This window comes from Coenobita brevimanus, chromosome 115, assembly GCF_032717465.1.
Source record: "Coenobita brevimanus isolate Jiangsu-jjx chromosome 115, ASM3271746v2, whole genome shotgun sequence".
Taxonomy (NCBI): Eukaryota; Metazoa; Arthropoda; class Malacostraca; order Decapoda; family Coenobitidae; genus Coenobita; species Coenobita brevimanus.
The window spans coordinates 13,856,166-13,875,933 of record NC_137068.1 but is presented as its reverse complement, the minus strand read 5'-3'; the positions used below and the strand labels follow the sequence as shown (position 1 = coordinate 13,875,933).

The 19,768-nt window shown below is 43.3% G+C and overlaps 1 protein-coding gene across 1 annotated transcript in view; it reads left to right on the top strand.

Annotated features, from left to right (window-relative positions):
• Positions 1-14,754, top strand: part of LOC145418569 (arrestin domain-containing protein 3-like) — a 199,036-nt gene extending 184,282 nt beyond the window's left edge. Inside the window, exons 6-7 of the mRNA XM_080286936.1 lie at positions 2,085-2,264; positions 13,133-14,754. Coding sequence (XP_080143062.1) covers positions 2,085-2,264; positions 13,133-13,438 — 486 coding nt within the window. The 3' untranslated portion in view covers positions 13,439-14,754. The remainder of the gene's footprint in view (positions 1-2,084; positions 2,265-13,132) is intronic.
• Positions 14,755-19,768: the final 5,014 nt, after the last annotated feature.

The window sequence follows — 19,768 nt, the reverse complement described above, 5'->3', positions numbered from 1 at the left end:
AAAAATGCAAGTTAGATGACCACTGAAAAAGTGGAAATGCACAAAAGAAGACCAAAAGGCAAATGAAAGTAATGACTCTCCCCTGGTGCCAACGGGGATGCAGACGACTGGACATTGCAATAAACATCACACATCGATCATAACTCATCATACTTAAATATATATTAAATAATTTAATACAGAAACGAGAATTGAGGCTATATTGTACCGTATATTGATGAGAATGTATTGACATTACTGTATGGTATTTTTAAAACTTCTTATTGTACAGTTGATTGTATTTTGCTCTGTGTTCATGCATAATCATTTATCATTATCATTAAAGCATCAAAACCGGTTTTCTTTATCGTATAGGCATTTTTCAGTGTCTGTCTATATGTTGCCAGACGCCTCAATCCCGTAAAGGGTGGTCACACACAAATCGCCTCCATGTCGCCCAGTCCCCTGTCATTTTATTGCCCTGCTCCCAGCTCACACACCCCCTCTCTCATATAACTCTCCACTCCATCCCTCCATCATATCCTTGGCCTCCCCCTCCCTCTCCCCCCCTCCACTTCATTCACATACACTCTATTTGTCAGTGTCTCACTCTCCATCCTCTCCACATGGCCAAACCACCTCAGTGTGTTTCTCCTAACGCCTCCTATCACATCCATATCCACACCACAACGCTCCTTCATTTTCTCATTTGTCAGTCTGTCTCTCCATGTGACTGCACAGGCTCCTCTCAGTTAACTCATTTCCACTGCTCTCACTCTTGACTTCTGTCCCTCCAACAAGGTCCAAACTTCACTTCCATACATTAGAGTTGGTATCACAATACTGTCATGTAGTAACTTTTTCACTTCCATGCTCACTTCCCTGTTTCTTATCACTGTTTTCAAGGAACCAGCAACCTTTCTTCCATGTTGTACCCTTTCAAGCACTTCACCTTCCAGACTTCCATCCTTACTCATCACACTGCCCAAGTTCTTAAACGCATTTACATTTTCCATTTCCTCCTCGTCCAACCTCAATGTACATTCACTGACTTCACTTCTCTCGAAGACCGTGACTTTACTCTTCCCTACATTCGCCTTTAGATTCCGTTTCTTACACATTCTCCCAAACTCATTCACCAAGCCTTGCAGCTCCCTTTCGTCTTCACTTAACACAGTATCATCTGCAGACAACAGTACAGGTTGTTTCCACTGTTCTCTGTCACTAGAGCCGCTCCAGCATCCACTGCCCTACCTTGTATCTCTCTTATAACCCCATCCATATACAGATTGAACAACCACGGAGACATGCCACATCCTTGCTTCATTCCAACCTTGAAATAGAAAAATTCACTCAGTTCACTATCCACACGCACTGCAGCCTTAGCACCCTCATACGTAATCTTCACGGCTTTCAACAACTTCCCAGTGTGGAAGGGGTAATTAATTTGATGCTTGTGGATTTTCCATTCTCACGGGGGTCTCTGTTCCCTAACCCCCGCGAGCATCAATGGTTTACTGTACTGTAATAACCATAATAGCAGTAATAATAATACAGTATTAATAATAATAAGGAGAAAGATAAAATTAATAATAATAAAAATAATTCTGTAATATCAGTAATAATAATAATAAATTAATAATCTTCTGCCTTTGGGTGACTAAAGACTCCCTCTTCTTTCTTTCTTTCCTTCATTCTTTCCTATTCCTTCTGCCTGTGGGTGACTTTACACTGAGTGGCAAGCGAAGTGGTTTCCTTTACACCATGAAACCATTTACTACGCTGGGTGGTAACCATAAATAACCTAATTTTGGCGCCTGGTGGTTTAGTGGGTAATTATGGCGCTCCAATCAGATTGAGCCGGTGAAGGTTTACATCCAAGGGGTGGTGGGGTTTATTTCTCACGTAATGCCACTCAGGGATGAGTGAGGCTGGTCACTGTCATCTTAAATGTCAGGACCAACTTGCCTATCCCCGGGCTTCTACGCTTCTCATGGGGCAACGTGGGATTGGATTATGATGATGATGATGATGTTGAATAATAATAATAATAATAATAATAATAATAATAATACAGTAATAATAATAACCTCAACACTTCCCAGACCATAACGTACCGTGCGGGGGAGCATGTGAAGAAGAAGCATGCGGTAATCCAACAGGTGAAGCGTCAGGGCATGAGATCGGGTGAGATTGACGAATGGCGCTGCGTCCCTCTTCGTGTGCCAGAATCGGCTGTTTGTCTGCGTTATTGCAAGCTGATAACGGCAGAGTATGAGGTTAAGGTGGGTGTAGGTGGCATATCTGATAATGTATATTATCTGTCTAACTATTTGTTTGTCTGTCTGTCTATGTATAGCCACAAACAAGTCTCCATGTCATCCTGTCTCCAGCCGTTTGAAGGTGGAATGTGTGATGATGTACTGTATCTATCTGTCTGCTTGTCTGTCTGTCTGTCTGTCTGTCTGTCTATAGCCAAACACCTCAATCCCGTATGGGGTGGCCACAAACAAATCGCTTCCATGTTCCCCTGTCCCCTGCCATTTGGAGGTGGGATGTCCAGTAATGTGTTCTATCTATCTGTCCATCTGTGTGTCAGTCTATCTATCTTTCTGTCTGTCTGTTTATTTGTCTGTCTGTCTGTCTGTCTTTCAGTCTTTAGCCAGACACCTTAGTCCCATAAGGGGTGGCCACTTACATCGCTTCCATGTCGCCCTGTTCCCTGCCATTTGGAGGTGGGATGTCTATTAATGTATTTTATCTAGATCTATCTTTATATCTGTTCATCTATCTATAGTCAGATGCCCTATTTATGTATGGGGATCTGTCTGTCCATCTATCTATTGCCACATGCCTTAATCCCATACGGGGTGGCCATAAACAAATCGCCTCCATGTCGCCCTGTCCCCCGCCATTTCACTGCCCTGCTCCCAGCTTACACCCCCCTCTCTTATATACAGTCGTGGTCATAAATAATCACCCATCCTCCAGTACCCCGTGCCTCAGGCTGCCTCCTTTATGCGCGGCAAGTCTCAGTGGAGTAAGAGGGGCTGAGAGGGAGGGGCCAGAGAGAGAAGGGAAGGTGGGTGGGGGGACGAGTGATGGTGCGGGGTTGGAAAGAGGGAGGGGAGGGAGAAGAAATGCGAAGTGGTGGTCACATTATTTGTCTATTTTCTTTCATTCAGGGCATCATGTTGAGGAGTTAATGTTCTGTAGATGATGCTGCATTGCACCATGTATAGCGTCGTCAGATAACAAGCTTTAGATAGGTGGTGATATCAAGGATTGGCTCGTGAGAGACATACACTGACGTGACAGATCAAACATTAGTGTTGGTCCATCGAAACTGTGTAGGCCCAGACTGTCAACTCGTGGAAGCCAGAGAACGAGAGGACACGGGCCCGCATCCTCCAGCACACCAAGGACAGTGGGAGCTGTTCAGACGAAACGAAAAAAAAACATCAACAACATTGTTTCCTCGGTGCTGAGAGGATTGCAAGTGGTTATTGAGGCAGGAGACCACTGAACTACTTACTAAGGCTTTCCTGGTTGCTTTGGCTTTACCAATATCGGTAAATACTGACACAGGTATATTGTAGGAGTTCCGGTAGGATTTTGTTTCATTTTCTTTCTAACATTTTATGAGATATATCATTATTATACCCACCCATGTGCGCAGACATCAAATTTATTTACCTTTATGCACAATTATTTTAAATAGCCTTTTCATTATAGAGATGCCACAATATAACTGACATGTTGGTGACTGTATTGAGGGAGTGTATACCGAGAGGATGATCATATTTACTGTGGACACAGCCATGTCAAAACTTGCGTATAATATTTAGCTCCAAAATTAATTACATGTAAGGGTAGAGGACGTCTCAATTAACATTACGGAAGTCAAAGTCATCCAGATTCCATTCTGTGTCCGAAGTCAAAATACACGAACAAACACAAATATCTGGCTCCGCACTAATGTTTGAGCTGTCATGTTAGTACAGTATATTACTCTCATGAGCCAGCCCTTGATATCACCACCTATCTAAAGCTTGTTGTCTGACGCCGCGACACAAGATGTAATGCAGCATTATCTACCGAATATTTACTCCTTTATACTATGCCCTGAATGAATGAAAATAGACATAATTTGACCACCACTTCGCATTTCATTCTCCCTCTCCTACCTACCCTCCCTCCCCGCCCTCTCTCCACTACCGCATCATCACTAGTCCCCCCACCCACCTTCCCTTCTCTCTCTGGCCCCTCCTTCCCTTCTCTCTCTGGCCCCTCATTCTCAGACCCTCTTACTCCACTGTGACTTGCCGCGCATAAAGGAGCCAGCCTGAGGCGCGGGGTACTGGAGGATAGGTGATTATTTTATTTATGACCACGACTGTACCTCTCCATAACATCCCTCCATCTCATCCTTGGCCTCCCCCTCCCTTTCTCCCCCTCCATCTCACTGACATACACTCTGTTCGTCAATATCTCACTCTCCATCCTCATCACATGGCCAAACCACCTCATTGTGTTTCTCCTAACGCTTCCTGTCACATCCACACCACAGCGCTCCTTTATATCCTCATTTGTCAGTCTGTCTCTCCATGTGACTCCACAGGCTCCTCTCAGTTAACTGATTTCCACCGCTCTCACTCTTGACTTGTGTCTCTCCAACAAGGTCCAAGCTTCACTTGCATACGTTAGAGTTGGTATCACAATACTGTCATGTAATAACTTTTTCACTTCCATGCTCACTCCCGTGTTTCGTATCACTGCTTTCAAGGAACCAGCAACCTTTCTTGTTGTACCCTTTCAAGCACTTAACCCTCCAAACTTCCACCTTTACTCATCACACTACCCAAGTACATAAACGTACTCACATTTTCCATTTCCTCCTCATCCATCCTCACTGTACATTCACTGACTTCACTTCTCTCGAAGACCATAACTTTACTCTTTCCTACATCCACCTTTAGATTGCGTTTCCTACACTCCCAAACTCATCCACCAAGCCTTGCAGCCCCCCTTCGTCTTCACTTAACAACACAGTATCATCTGAAAACAACAGTACAGGGAGATTCCAAACACTGCCCTCTTTTATTAGGGCCACTCCAACATCCACTGCCCTACCTTGATCTCTTTTATAACCCCATCCATGTACAGATTGAACAACCATGGACACATGAAACATCTCTGTTTCTACCAAACCTTCAAACAGAAAAACTCACTTAGTTCACCATCTACACACAGTGCAGCCTTAGCACCCTCATACATACTCGTCACAGCATTCAACAACTTCCCATCTACTCCATATATTCTTAATACTTTCCACAATCCTTGTCTATCCACCCTGTCACATGCTTTCTCCAAGACCATGAAGGCCGCATACAACTTCTTTCCCTTCACTAGACACTTTTCCACTAAAGATCTAAGAATGAATATCTAATCTACACAACCTCTTCCCTTCCTAAAGCCTCCCTGTTCTTCTCCAAGTAATTCCTCTGTTATTTCTCTAACTCTGTCAATAAGTATCCTACCGTATAATTTTCTTATTACACTAAGAAGACAAATGCCCCTTTGATTACGGCACACTTCCTTTTCCCCTTTCCCTTTGTACAAGGGAATAATTATATCTGACTTCCAGTCATCCGGGACTTTACCTCCCAGGCCAGCTGTACATCTTCCACATCCATTCTACTAGTATCTCTCCCCCATGCTTCAGCATTTCACCACACACTCCACCATTTCCTGGTGCTTTTCCCATTTTGACTTCTTCAGTACTTCCACAACTTCCATCCTACTGATTTCTTCCTGTTTTCTCACCTCCCTCCTTCTCTCAGCCATTCCCCACCCGCTTATACTCGCATTACTTTCATTCTCTATGTTCAACAATTCCATAAAGTGTTCTTTCCATCTGCTCATTTTATCTCCTGTCTCCACCAGTAATCTACCATTTTTATCTTTCACTCCCCTACTAACTTCATTGCCACCCTGTCTGACTCTCTTTACCTCTTTCCAGAACATTTTCTTACATTCCCTCCACTTTACACTCAAATTCCTTCTAAATTCCTCATCCACTTACTTCTTACTCTTTCTTACTAATCTTTTCACTTCTCTCTTCCTTTGTACATTTAACTCTTTCTTCCGTCTCTCAATTTCTTCCACGTCCCTATTTCTCATTCTTTCATTATATGCTTTCTACTTTTGTGCCACAGCCTGTCTCACCTCTTCATTCCACCCTTCTGTTCCTTGCACCCCCTTTCGTCTTCTCTTCACCCCACACACTACCTCACATGCTGCACATATTTCTTCTGTGAATATCTTGCACACGCCTTCCACATCCCCCATCTGCTCCAATCCGTATTTACTCAATCGTTCCTCCACTTCTCTCTTTTATTCTGATTTTTTCTTATCTTCTTGTAACCTTTCCACTCTCCTTGCATCTACTCCATCCTCCCGTCCTTCCCTTTTTATGTTTCTCCGTTTTACTTGGACGAGAGTAGAAGCATGTATGGACAAGTTTGAGAGGAGCGAGAGAGTGCTGTTGATTGGAGACATCAATGGCAAAGTTGGGAATGTACGAGTGGATGGAGTGGTTGGTCAGTGGGGCGTGCCAGCTGACATAGATGGGCATGGTAGTGCTTTGGTGGACATCTGTGCTTGTAAGGGGTTGGCAATAGCCAATACCTACTTTCGTCATAAGATGATCCACCGGTATACATGGAGAGTAATGAGGAGGATGGATGGTGAACTTGTTGAACGAAAGGCAATGATAGATTACGTGTGTGTGGATGAGCGAATGAGAAGACAAGTGTTGGATGCAAGAGTGTGGAGAGGGTGGGGGAATGGAGTCTCGGACCATCACTTAGTGATGGCCAGGGTAGAGATGCAAAGAAGGTGGTTGAGGAGACGAAGGGGAAGACAGGAGGAAGCAGCTCCTGTGAGAAGAGTGGAGAAATTGCAAGATAGTGAGAAAATGACAGAGTATAAGAGCATAGTGGAAGAAAGATTTGGAAGGTATGAGCTAGAGCAAATGGAAGGGGTGGAAGACGTATGTAAGATATTCACGGAAGAGATAGGCGCAGCGTGTGAGGCGGTTTGTGGAGTGAGGAGGAGATGCAAGGGTGTGCAAGGGACAGCATGGTGGAATGATGAGGTGAAACGAGCTGTGGAACAAAAGAAGAAGGCATATAGTGAATGGTTAGCGAGTAGAGGTAGGGGAGAAGATGAGAGAGAGAAGAGAGAGATATATGTGAGCAGGAGAAGGGAGGTTAAGAGACTGGTGAAGGAGAGTAAGAAGAAAGTGGATGAAGAGTTTGGGAGGAATCTGAGTGTGAAATGGAGGGAGAGTAAGAAACTGTTTTGGCAGGGGGTAAAGAAAGTAAGGCAGTGTGAAAGGGGAAATAGCAGGGGAGTGAAAGATAGGAATAATAGATTGTTGGTGGAGAAGAGAGAGAAATTGAGGAGATGGAAGGAGCACTTTGAGGATTTGTTGAATGTAGAGAGTGACAGCAGTGTGAGTATAAGTGGTTGGGGAATGGCTGGGAGAAGAAGAGATGAGAGAAGGGAGGAAGAGATCAGTAGGGCAGAAGTAGTGGAAGCGATGAAAAAGATTAAGTTGGGAAAGGCCCCAGGAATTGATGGAGTGTGTGGTGAAATGCTTAGGTATGGGGGTGAGATCGTTGTGGAGTGGATATGGAAGTTGTGTAGATTGGCTTGGGAAGAGGGAAGGGTTCCAGAGGACTGGAAATCGGGTATAATTGTTCCTTTATACAAAGGAAAAGGGGAGAGAGAAGAATGTGGTAACCATAGGGGTATTTGCCTTCTTAGTGTGATTGGTAAAATATATGGTAGAATACTCATTGATAGGATTAGGCATATGACAGAGAAGCTAGTTGGAAAAGAACAAGGGGGATTTAGGAAGGGAAAAGGGTGTGTAGATCAGATATTTGTTCTAAGATGTTTAGTGGAGAAGTATCTAGAGAACAGAAGGAAAGTGTATGCTGCCTTCATGGACTTGGAGAAAGCTTATGACAGAATAGATAGGCAAGGTATGTGGAAGGTATTAAGAAATAAATGGAGTGGAGGGGAAATTGTTGAGTGCTGTGAAGAGTATGTATGAGGGAGCTAGGGCTACGATGCGAGTAGATGGTGAGCTGAGTGAGTTCTTTGATCTCAATGTGGGACTGAAACTGGGTTGTGTGATGTCTCCATGGCTGTTTAATATATACATGGATGGAGTTGTAAAGGAGGTGGAACGTAGGGCAGTGGATGTGGGGTTGGCCCTAATGAATGAGGGTGAGATTTGGAAGCTTCCAGTGTTGCTGTTTGCTGATGATACAGTATTGTTGAGTGAAGATGAATGAGAGTTGCAAGGTTTGGTGAATGAATTTGGGACTGTGTGTAGGAGGAGGAATCTGAAAGTTAATGTAAACAAAGGTAAAGTTATGGTGTTGGAGAGAAATGAAGTCACAGAGTGTGCAGTGAGGTTGGATGGTGAGGATATGGAGAATGTGAGTGCATGCAAGTACTTGGGTAGTGTGATGAGTAAGGATGGATCTTTGGGAGATGAAGTGCGTGAAAGGGTACAGCAGGGAAGGAAGGTTGTTGGTACACTGAAAGCAGTGATGAGAAATAGGGAGGTGAGTATGGAAGTTAAGAAGTCACTGCATGATAGTATTGTGATCCCTACCCTGACGTATGGAAGCGAGGCGTGGACCTTGCAAGAGGGGAACAAGTCAAGAGTGAGAGCAGTGGAAATGAGTTACTTGAGAGGAGCATGTGGAGTGACGTGGAGGGACAGGTTGACTAATGAAGAAGTGAAGGAACGTTGTGGGGTGGATGTGGATGTGGTTGAGAAGATTAGGAGAAATACACTGAGGTGGTTTGGACATTTGGTGAGAATGGAGAATGAGAGACTGACTAAGAGGGTGTATGTGAGTGAGATGGAGGGAGGGAGAGGGAGGGGTAGACCGAGGATGAGGTGGAGGGATGGAGTTGAGAGGTATATGAGGGAGGGGGGGGTGAGTTGGGGGGAGGGTAGTCAAATGGTGGGTGACAGAGCGACTTGGAGGCGTTTTGTCTGCGGCCACCCTTTGCGGGATCAGGGCGTCGGGCTATAGATAGATAGATAGACTTGGACCTTGATTTTGACCACCACCAAGTGGTGGTCAGAAAGTCCTCTCCCCCAACCTCTATATACTCTTGCATCCATTACCATCTTTGCATCCTTTCATCCACACACACATAATCAATCATTGCCTTCCATTCATTCAGTTCACCACCCACCCTTCTCATCACTCGCCATGTATACTTGTGGATCATTTTGTGCCTGAAGAGGGTATTGGCTACCATCAATCCCCTCCTGGCGCAAATGTCCACTAAAGCACTGCCATTCTCATCTATCTCAGCAGGCACACCCCACCCACCCACTACTCCATCCACCTTCACATTCCATACTTTACCATTCATATCTCCAGTCAAAAACACTCTCATTCCTTTCAAACTTTTCCATGCAAACTTCCACATTTGTCCAAAACTCTTCTCTCACTCTGCTTGCACGATCTTGCGTTGGTGCATACACGCACACAATCACCCACATTTGTAGCCAACTTTCAATCTTACCCACACAGTCCTAGGCGAACTGATCCATATTGTCTTATATTTTCCTTCCATCTCTTACACACAACAATACACACTCCATCTTTTACCGTCTCATTCTCACCTACTCTTTGCACATATACCCCATCCATACTCCCATTCTCTCACACTCTTTCCTATCCATTTAGTTTCGGTTAATCCACATACATTCACTTTCGCACCCACAAACACCTGGACATTCTCTCTCTCTTTCAACTCATCATTTGCACCCCATACATTCCATGTCGCCTTCCGTATCATGACCTTTGTTCAGTCCTTGGTCATCATCTTTTGGTCGGTCTTGGTCCAAGGCTTCTTGTTCGTATTTTTAGTTAGTTGTTTTCCGGGAGAGGCACTGACCCTCCGCCAACCCACTTGCTGTCACGTGGGGAACACATGTCGGTTGGTTATAAGGTTACCACCCAGCGTTGTAAATGCTTTCCTGGTTTTCAGGAAATCGTTTTGCTTGCCACTCAGTGTACAGTAGAGCTACCCTAAAAAGAAGAGTACCACTACACGAAGTGGGTGGATGGTGGGCGCCCCCACCTACCCTGTATGGGGTTGCCACAAACAAATCACCTCCATGTCACCCTGGCCCCTGCCATTTTGCTGCTCTCCTCCCCAGCTTTCACCCCCTCGTCACCCCTCCATTTCATCCTCGGTCTCTCGCTTCCGCTCCCCCCCTCCTCCACCTCACTCACATATACTCCTAGTTAGTCTTTGACTCTTCATCCGCAGTCTCCCTGTCCCTTTCTCCCCCCTCTGCCTCATTCATGTACACTCCTAGTTAGTCTCTTATTCTGTACCCCCAACTTATATCCCCCTCTCTCATATACCTCTCTACTCCATCCCTCCATCTCATCCTCGATCTGCCCCTTCCTCTTTCTCCCTCCATATCACACACTCTCCTAGTTAGTCTCTCTTTCTCCATCCTCTCCACATGGGTATTGTTTGACGTTATTTTTTTGTTCTTTATTCCAGTACGACAAGTGGACGTGTTCGGTGAGAGAGAGACACAGGTTAGAGCTAGATTTCTTTACCCTCTTTAACATTTTGGTTTCTGTGTAGCCAAAAATGTTAATGAATATAAAGAATTAGTTCTAATCTGTGTCTTAGACCTAGATTTCTTTATTTTCTCTAATGTGATGGGTTCTGTGTAACACAAAACATTAAAGAAAATAAAAATTCAGGCTCTTCTCTGTCTTAGAGCTAGATTTCTTTATTTTATCTAATGTTTTATGGACCTGTGTAGTCCAAAATTTTTAAAGAATTCAAGCTCTAACCTGTTTCTCTCTCCCACCCAACACGGCTATTGTTTTTATTTCATTTTCTTCATCTTGGTAAAATATCCAGCATAAGAGAGAGAGAGAGAGAGAGAGAGAGAGAGAGAGAGAAATGGTAGATTACTAGTGGAGGAGGGAGAAAAAGTGTGCAGATGGAGAGAACACTTTAAGAAATTGTTGAACATAGAGAATGAAAGGAATGTGAGTATAAGTGGCTGAGGAATGGTTAGGAGAAGGAGGGAGGTGAGAAGACAGGAAGGAATCAGTAGGATGGAAGTTGTTGAAGCAATGAAGAAAGTCAAAATGGGGAAAGTCCCAGGAAATGATGGAGTGTGTGGTGAAATGCTGAAGCATGGGGGAGAGATAGTAGTAGAATAAATGTGGAAGATGTGCAGATTGGCCTGGGAGGAAGGTAGAGTCCCGGAGGATTGGAAGTCAGGTATGATTATTCCCTTGTACAAAGGAAAAGGGGAAAAAGAAGTGTGTGGTAATCATAGAGGCATTTGTCTTCTTAGTGTAAAAGGAAAAGTATGAGAGGATACTTATTGACAGAGTTTGAGATGTAGCAGAGGAATTAATTGGAGAAGAACAGGGAGGTTTTAGAAGGGAAGAGGTTGTGTAGATCAGATATTCATTCTTGGATCTTTAGTGGAAAAGTGTCTAGAGAAGGGAAAGAAGTCGTATGCGGCCTTCATGGACTTGGAGAAAGCATGTGACAGGGTGGATAGACAAGGATTGTGGAAAGTATTAAGAATATATGGAGTAGATGGGAAGTTGTTGAATGCTGTGAAGAGTATGTATGAGGGTGCTAAGGATGCAGTGCGTGTGGATAGTGCACTGAGTGAGTTTTTCTATTTGAAGGTTGAGTTGAGACAGGGATGTGTCACGTGTCCATGGCTGTTCAATCTGTACATGGATGTGGTTATAAAAGAGATACAAGGTAGGGCAGTGGATGTTGGAGTGGCTCTAATGAGAGTGGACAGGGTTTGGAAACTCCCTGTACTGTTGTTTGCAGATGATACTGTGTTGTTATGTGAAGACGAAGGGGAGCTGCAAGGCTTGGTGGATGAGTTTGGGAGAGTATGTAAGAACCGGAATCTAAAGGTGGATGTAGGAAAGAGTAAAGTTATGGTCTTCGAGAGAAGTGAAGTCAGTGAATGTACAGTGAGGTTGGATGAGGAAGAAATGGAAAATGTGAGTACGTTTAAGTACTTGGATAGTGCGATGAGTAAGGGTGGAAGTTGGAGGGTTAAGTGCTTGAAAGGGTACAACAAGGAAGAAGGTTGCTGGTTCCTTGAAAGCAGTGATAAGAAACAGGGAAGTGAGCATGGAAGTGAAAAAGTTACTACATGACAGTATTGTGATACCAACTCTAACGTATGGAAGTGAAGTTTGGACCTTGTTGGAGGGACAGAAGTCGAGAGTGAGAGCGATGGAAATAAGTTATTTTAGAGGAGCATGTCGAGTCACATGGAGAGACAGACTGATTAATGAGGAAGTGAAGGAGCGTGTGGTGTGGATGTGGATGTGATAGGAAGCGTTAGGAGAAACACAGTGAAGTGATTTGGCCATGTGGAGAGTATGGAGAGTGAGAGACTGACGAAGAAAGTGTATGTGAGTGAGGTGGAGGGGGAGAGAGGGAGGGAGAGGCCAAGGATGAGATGGGGGGGAGAGGTATATGAGAGAGGGGAGTGTGAGCTGGGAGCAGGGCAGTGCAATGGCGGAGGACAGGGCGACGTGGAGGCGATTTGTCTGTGGCCACCCCGTATGGGATTAAGTCGTCTGGCAGTGGATAGATAGATGGACTATGCTACTTCAAAATGACCCCCTCACCACCACCACCACCCCTGCCCCCTTTCCGCCCCATTATATATACCTAGTGGGGAGCAGGATAATGGCATTTAAAATATATTGTCTATTTTTATATCTTTTTTTCATTCCCAGACAGCAATAGCAGCAGTGACAACACTATTATCATTTTTTGTCCCTTGTGATTTATTGTTATTGTATTCAAGCAGCAACAACAACAGTAGTTATTTTTATGTCTTGTCTCTTGTTATTTATTGTTATTGTATCCAAGCAACAAAAACATTAACAACAACAGCTACAGTATTTATTATTATTTTTTGTTCCTTCTGATCTGTTTTTACTGTACCAGAACAACAAAATTATCAACACCATTTTTCATTCATTTCTTGTCACTTTCTGATCCATTTTTGTTTCCGCAGATCCAGTTCAACTTCAACAACGTGGCTAGTGTCCTGGTGGCGAACAACATCATCTTAGGTCATTACCCAGTTGGCATTCCCTCATTTACCATTGAGGGGGCGAGCAGAGAGCCTCCTCCACCCTACACCCCCCCTTCCCCCACCATCGACACTCCACCCCCTTACTCCTCTCTCACTGGCACACCATTCCACTCCTCATCACCCTCCAAGCAGCTGTCTGGCTCTCTGTACGATGCAGCCGATGATTCCAAAGTGATTGAGGAACAGCCCAGGAGCATCATGCAAGATCAAGATCTGGTGTCATAGTGAGAGCAAGGCACAGATTTCGAGTGACATGAGATGTTTCACTTAATCTCTCATTCTGGCACTTTGTATTACCTACAGTTCATTCATTGTTATTTCTATATGTTTGAGCCTGTGAATATCCACTTCATATACTACCCAGGTCTCACTTTTGTACAGCATTGCACTCACAAGGCCAATACACTCCAGTCCCATCCTTCCTCTCATTTCTTCAGTTGCAATTCTAGCTCCCCCAGGCCTTGCATTCAAGGATGCACTACACATCTACCTAATTTTTTTCATTTCTGTATGTTTGAGCCTGTGAATATTCTCTTCCTTTACTGCCCAGGTCTCATTGCCATACAGCATTACACTCCTAACACATGCTGCATGCAAAGATCCCTTAGTTCAGTGTCAGGAGAGGCAACAGCTCCCTGAACTTCTTCCAACCACTCCTCACTCAAGCCACAGAGCTAGCTCCAGCCCCACCCCCAGCACATAACGTGTCTCACAAATAACACAAATCTTCCATACACTCAAGAGACCCACCAGCAAGATCAGTCCTTTCACACCTGACAATATTCGCATGCTCTCCCCGACACACCACACACACAAATCACAAGATGAGCATTAGGTACAGAATATTGTAAGTCACTTATGAAGATGTGTTACAGATTGTACGTGTGCTTTCCTTGACACACTGCACACACAAATCACAAGATCAGCACAAGGTACAGGATAAGTCACAAAGATGTGTTACAAAATGTCTAGAGCCATTTGGGCATGTATTCTGGTCTGTTAAGGGAGCTCCCTAATATTTCTTTATAAGCTATTTATTTTGCTCGTTACACCTTGCCGTCCTCTTTTGTGTTATACAAATCGTTCTGGTATCACAGTGCTTTGTGTATGTAACATACACATTGATATTAACCTGCCGTATAGAGAAATAAATCACTAAGGAAGAGGTGTTAAGGAGTCTTCCTAACCAGCGAGAATACAGGTCTTAGAGAGATGCTACTGATGATAATAATGATAACAGCTGAAATATTATGTTCACTAGTGATAGAGTTTTTATGATGATTATGGTGACGATGATGATGATGGTGATCATAATGAAGATGGTGATAATAATAATGATGATGATTATTGCAATATTGCCTTAAGATATTGTTGTGCATTTTCAGTCTTCTCATTGCCTTTGCTGTCTTAAACCTAAAATCTTAGTGTGTTAGAAATTTGAGCTAACCTCCTACCCCCCTTCTCTCTCTCTCTCTCTCTCTCTCTCTCTCTCTCTCTCTCTCTCTCTCTCTCTCTCTCTCTCAAAATATATAACTTTAGACACAAGCAACTAAAGTTTGAAAGAAATCTGATCTCTCTCTCTCTCTCTCTCTCTCTCTCTCTCTCTCTCTCTCTCTCTCTCTCTCTCAAAAAATTTAACTAGACACAAGCAGGTAAGTTTGAAAGAAATCTGAGCTAACCTCTCTCTCTCTCTCTCTCTCTCTCTCTCTCTCTCTCTCTCTCTCTCTCTCTCTCTCTCTCTCTCTCTCTCCACAGGCAGTTAAAGTATTGCACACATCAGCTTAAAACATTTGGTTATTCATTTATCCATACATATGTCAATCTTTTTATCTTTTTATTTTTACCATAGACCAGAGGTCGGCAACCTGCGGCTCAGGAGCCGCATGCAGCTCTTTTAGGACAGATCCAGAAGCTTCATAAATAATCATTTATTCTTTCAGAACAAAAGCATCATATAACACATGCAAGGCAGCATTAGATTTTTAATTCAACTTTGAAAAGATCTATAAGTGGATCGAACAGTATCACCGTAATGTTTTGTTTAGATTTAGAAGTGCTGCAGATTTCGGTTTATGAGACAATTTTTTGTTTTGCGACTCCGAGAGTACTACATTTTTGTGAGACATTAAAATAAATGGCTGTTCTAGCTTTAAGGGTTGCAGACCTCTGCCATAGACACTGCACATTTTCTCAATTGGTAATTTAAATGATCAGTAGGCATTGTGTTGTTCCAAAAATCTTAATCTGTTTTCATATTAACTGGGATATAAAAACAATACTTCTTTTGGATTAAATTGAGTCTTATTATCCAACATCTTTAAGAAACACGGTGATAAGATTGTAGCGTTGGGTGGGGGGGGGAACTTAAATGGTCATGTGGGTGGAGCAGTTCAGGGATATGACGGAATACATGGGGGATGTGCATATGGTGCAAGAAATGAGGAAGGGGAAAGGATACTCAAGTTTGGAGAGGCAATGAACATGACTGTGTGCAACATCAGGGGAATCATTTGGGTGGGGGACAGGGGGACGTGTCCCCCCCAACTTTTTGGAGCCTGGGGGACAGAGTATCTTTTGTACCCCCCACGTTTCTAGGTGAAAATTTTCAGGAATAGGTTTACGCCATTTTTTTTTTTTTTTTTTTACCTTAACGGAAAAATACTTTTTATACAGTACAGTATACAGTAGTTCACGTGATATGGAAATCAATCCCTGCTGAGCGGGGCAGGTCGAGTGGTCACCTGAATCAAGGACTAAGAGAGGTTGATCCCACCAGATGTACTGTATTTACTTAGGTCAGTCTTGACGTATGCACAACCCCAGATGACTGAGCCAATGAGAATCAAACTAAAAGAATAAGAAGTGGAAAACAGAATTTTTATTGGCTACCACCACAGCAGTAGCACAAAACAGAATACCAGACTGGGGATGGGTGCAGCAATGAATTTTAATTTACACATATTTGTTAAGTGGAGAGAGAGAGAGAGAGAGAAATACAGAATCACAAAGGAAAATAGAAAAAAGCGATAGTATCACAAATGTGGGAAATGTGTGTGTTCGGAACACTCACGCCAGATCTTGAGTTTTCATTGGCCCATCCATTCCGCCATTTTTCTTTCAGCAGCCAATCAAAATACAGGGTTTATATCCGAATATAAGCAGATAATATGGATGAATGCCATTGCCTCTCATATGGTAGGTGCTGTGCCGATGTGTGGTATAGTTCGCCATTATTTCATAGCTTCTTACGCAAAATAGCTGTAATTCCTTATATGTACAGAAACATAAAGATAGCAGGTAAATGATGCGCTAAGAGTAGTGATGACAGTGCTTGATGAATCTTCTTCGAGTCTGGAACTTCAGCTTTACAGACGACGTTACGAAGGCTGAACATTGAAGGAACACAGGAAATACCTCAGTGAAATGGACCCTGCAGTCAAAAGTACTGTATGTTCCCTGCAACTGAACGTCTTGTGAAATTACTACTTAAAATACCCACCCGGTGGAGTGATCCCGACACCACCACCCCGGGAGGAGGACATGGGGAGGTAGTCTCCATCCCAAGAGGAGGCAATGGGGAGATACACCAGCATTCCGCGCCACAGCGACATATATCCCCCGTGACCCAACGCCCCTCTTCCATGCAGCCGGACCACCAGGAAGTACTTCAATCGAGTGCGTTACCCTCTGACAGAGAGATGTTACGGAACAGAGAGAGATAATGAACACATCAGGTGAGAATACTAAAATCACTACTGTCCCACAAAGTTCCAGGTTCAAAACAAAAGACTTAGGTAAAATTACAAGTTACAGTTTAATGCTCAAATTAACAACTAAACATTCAGGACTCATAAGGATAATGTAATGGCAAAACTGGTTACATATATGGTTAACTGCAATAGCCTCTATTAACACGAATTTAGCAAGAGCAAATTTATCTAAGTCAGCCCTGATAAAATGAGAAAACCGGATAATGCTCAGTTAAAGCAAGATATAATATTATTACAGATACAAAATATTACTAACACTGGCTGACATTAAAAACTTTACCAAGCTCACGAATCAACGCCTTATGCTATACAGTACAAGAAAAATGGTAATAACGCTTATATTCAAATTATACAGCAGCTAGATGACTGGAGACTTCCTGAGCACTCACAAAAATAATAATACGCTATACAGGGGAGGACAGAGATGTGAACAAAATGAGGAGTAGATCTAAGTGGCTACTAATGCAGAGACTGAGCTCATTATATAGGAGGCCGGCAGAGCTTGATTCAACTTGCAAGGATGACGCGCAAATGAAGGTATAGAGGACGAAGAGTTGACACTCCTGCTCTGAACAACAGAAAGAACGACTTACTCTACTATAAGGGGGAGAAGGGGGGAGTGAGGTAGAACACGCAAGCCTGGTCACTATGGAAGCCACGTGGCGAATCGTGATCAAACATGCAGCATACTGTACATTAGAATTATACAAAGGATGATGAAATCATAGGCTATGTAACACCTCCCCACAAAGAAAAAGAAATTTACAAAGGAAATTTCTTATTACTCTAAAACAATCTGTCTAAAGCCTAGATAAGCAATCTGCAATAACATTTTCTTTCCCCTTGACATGTTGTATGTCTAATGAATACTCCTGAAGAAGTAGACTCCATCTTGTCAATCTCTGATTTTTATCTTTAAACTTACTAAGGAATTTCAGTGGGTTATGATCGGTATAAATGACTATGGGGTCAAAACCAGAACACAAATAAAATGAAAAATGCTGTAAACCCAAAATCAAGGCCAAAAGCTCTTTATCAATAGTTGAGTAGTTCTTTTGAAGTGGAGTGAACTTCTTATTGTAATAAGATACAGGGTGTTCAATACCCTGATCATCCTCTTGCAGCAAAACAGCCCCAGCTCCTGTATCACTTGCGTCAACAGCCATCTTATAAGGCTTAGCAAAATTTGGAGTAGCGAGCACTGGCTGCCTTAATAGGATAGCTTTAATTTTACTGAAAGAGGATTCACAGTTATCGGTCCAGACAAATTTAACTCCCTTTTTCAGTAGGTCTGTAAGTGGTGATAAAAGAATTGAAAAGTTAAGAACAAATCTCCTGTAATAACCTACCATTCCCAAAAACCTTTGTAGCTCTTTCCTACTTTTAGGTCTGGGAAGATCACTTATAACCTGAACCTTAGCTCCTGGTGGTGCAACGTGTCCATCACCAATTACGTACCCAAGGTACTGAACTTTAGCTTGACCAAACTCACACTTTGATAAATTAGCTACAAGATTAGCCTGAACCAAACGCTCAAGAAATTTACTGACATTGCATAGGTGATCTTTCCAGTTGTCACTGAAGATTAATACATCATCAATATAAACAACACACCCTGCCAAACCCTCTGTTACAACATTCATGAGCTTCTGAAATGTGGCTGGTGCATTCTTCATACCATATGGCATTACAGAACATGCAAAAGTCTTTCCTAGTGTTACAAAACATGAGATTTCCCTAGCACGTTTAATCATAGGTACTTGCCAGTATCCCTTTAACAGATCAAACTTACTTATGTACCTAGCTTTTCCGATCTTGTCTATGCAATCTTCCACGCGAGCGAGAGGGTGCCTGTTTTGGTTATCTGATTAACACGTCTGTAGTCGATGCAAAGCCGCTGTGACCCACCTGGCTTAGGGACTAGAGTGACAGGAGAACTCCACTCGCTCTGAGCTCAATCATCTTGTGGTCCAACAGGTAGCCAAGCTCCTTCTGGATGAGAGGAACTTTCACTGGGTTCACAAGGTAAGGAGGCAGTTTAATTGGCTTTGCGTCTCCAACATCGACATCATGCATCAACACAGTGGTTCTTCCTGGAGTGGCACGGAACACTTGCGGGTACTCCTGCAGTAATGCCGAAAACTCCTGCCTTTCCTCGGGAGCTAGATGAGAAAGCTTAGTCTGGAGATCATTCATGATATCAGGATTCTTCCCCAAACTATCACTCAGGCTCATACTGCATGGGAGAACTTCACTTGCAGACTCGGGTGGAACGGCTACAGTGCAGACTGGGTTATTTTCGAACCGCCTGTGATATATCTTTAGCATGTTGATGTGACAAAGTTGCTTGTTCTCTGTACGATCTGGTGTGGCGATGACATAGTTGACATCACTGAGTTTCTTCTCCACGAAATAAGGACCACTAAACTTGGCTTGAAGAGGTTGCCCATGCACCGGTAGCAGAATCAAAACCTGATCTCCTGGCTGAAAGTGGCGTAACCTGGACTTCTTATCATACCAAGTCTTCATCTTCTCCTGAGCAGCTCCTAAATTCTCTCTCGCCAGCTGTAAAGCAGTGGACAGCCGTTCTTTGAACTTCATCACATACTCCAGCAGGTTGACGTCATCTTCCTCCGACAGCCAGCATTCCTTGAGTAACTTAAGGGGTCCTCTTACTTCATGGCCAAACAGTAGTTCAAAGGGTAAGAAGCCCAGTGATTCATTTGGAGATTCTCTTGCGGCAAATACAACGAATGGAAGACCTTTATCCCAATCTTTCTGATGT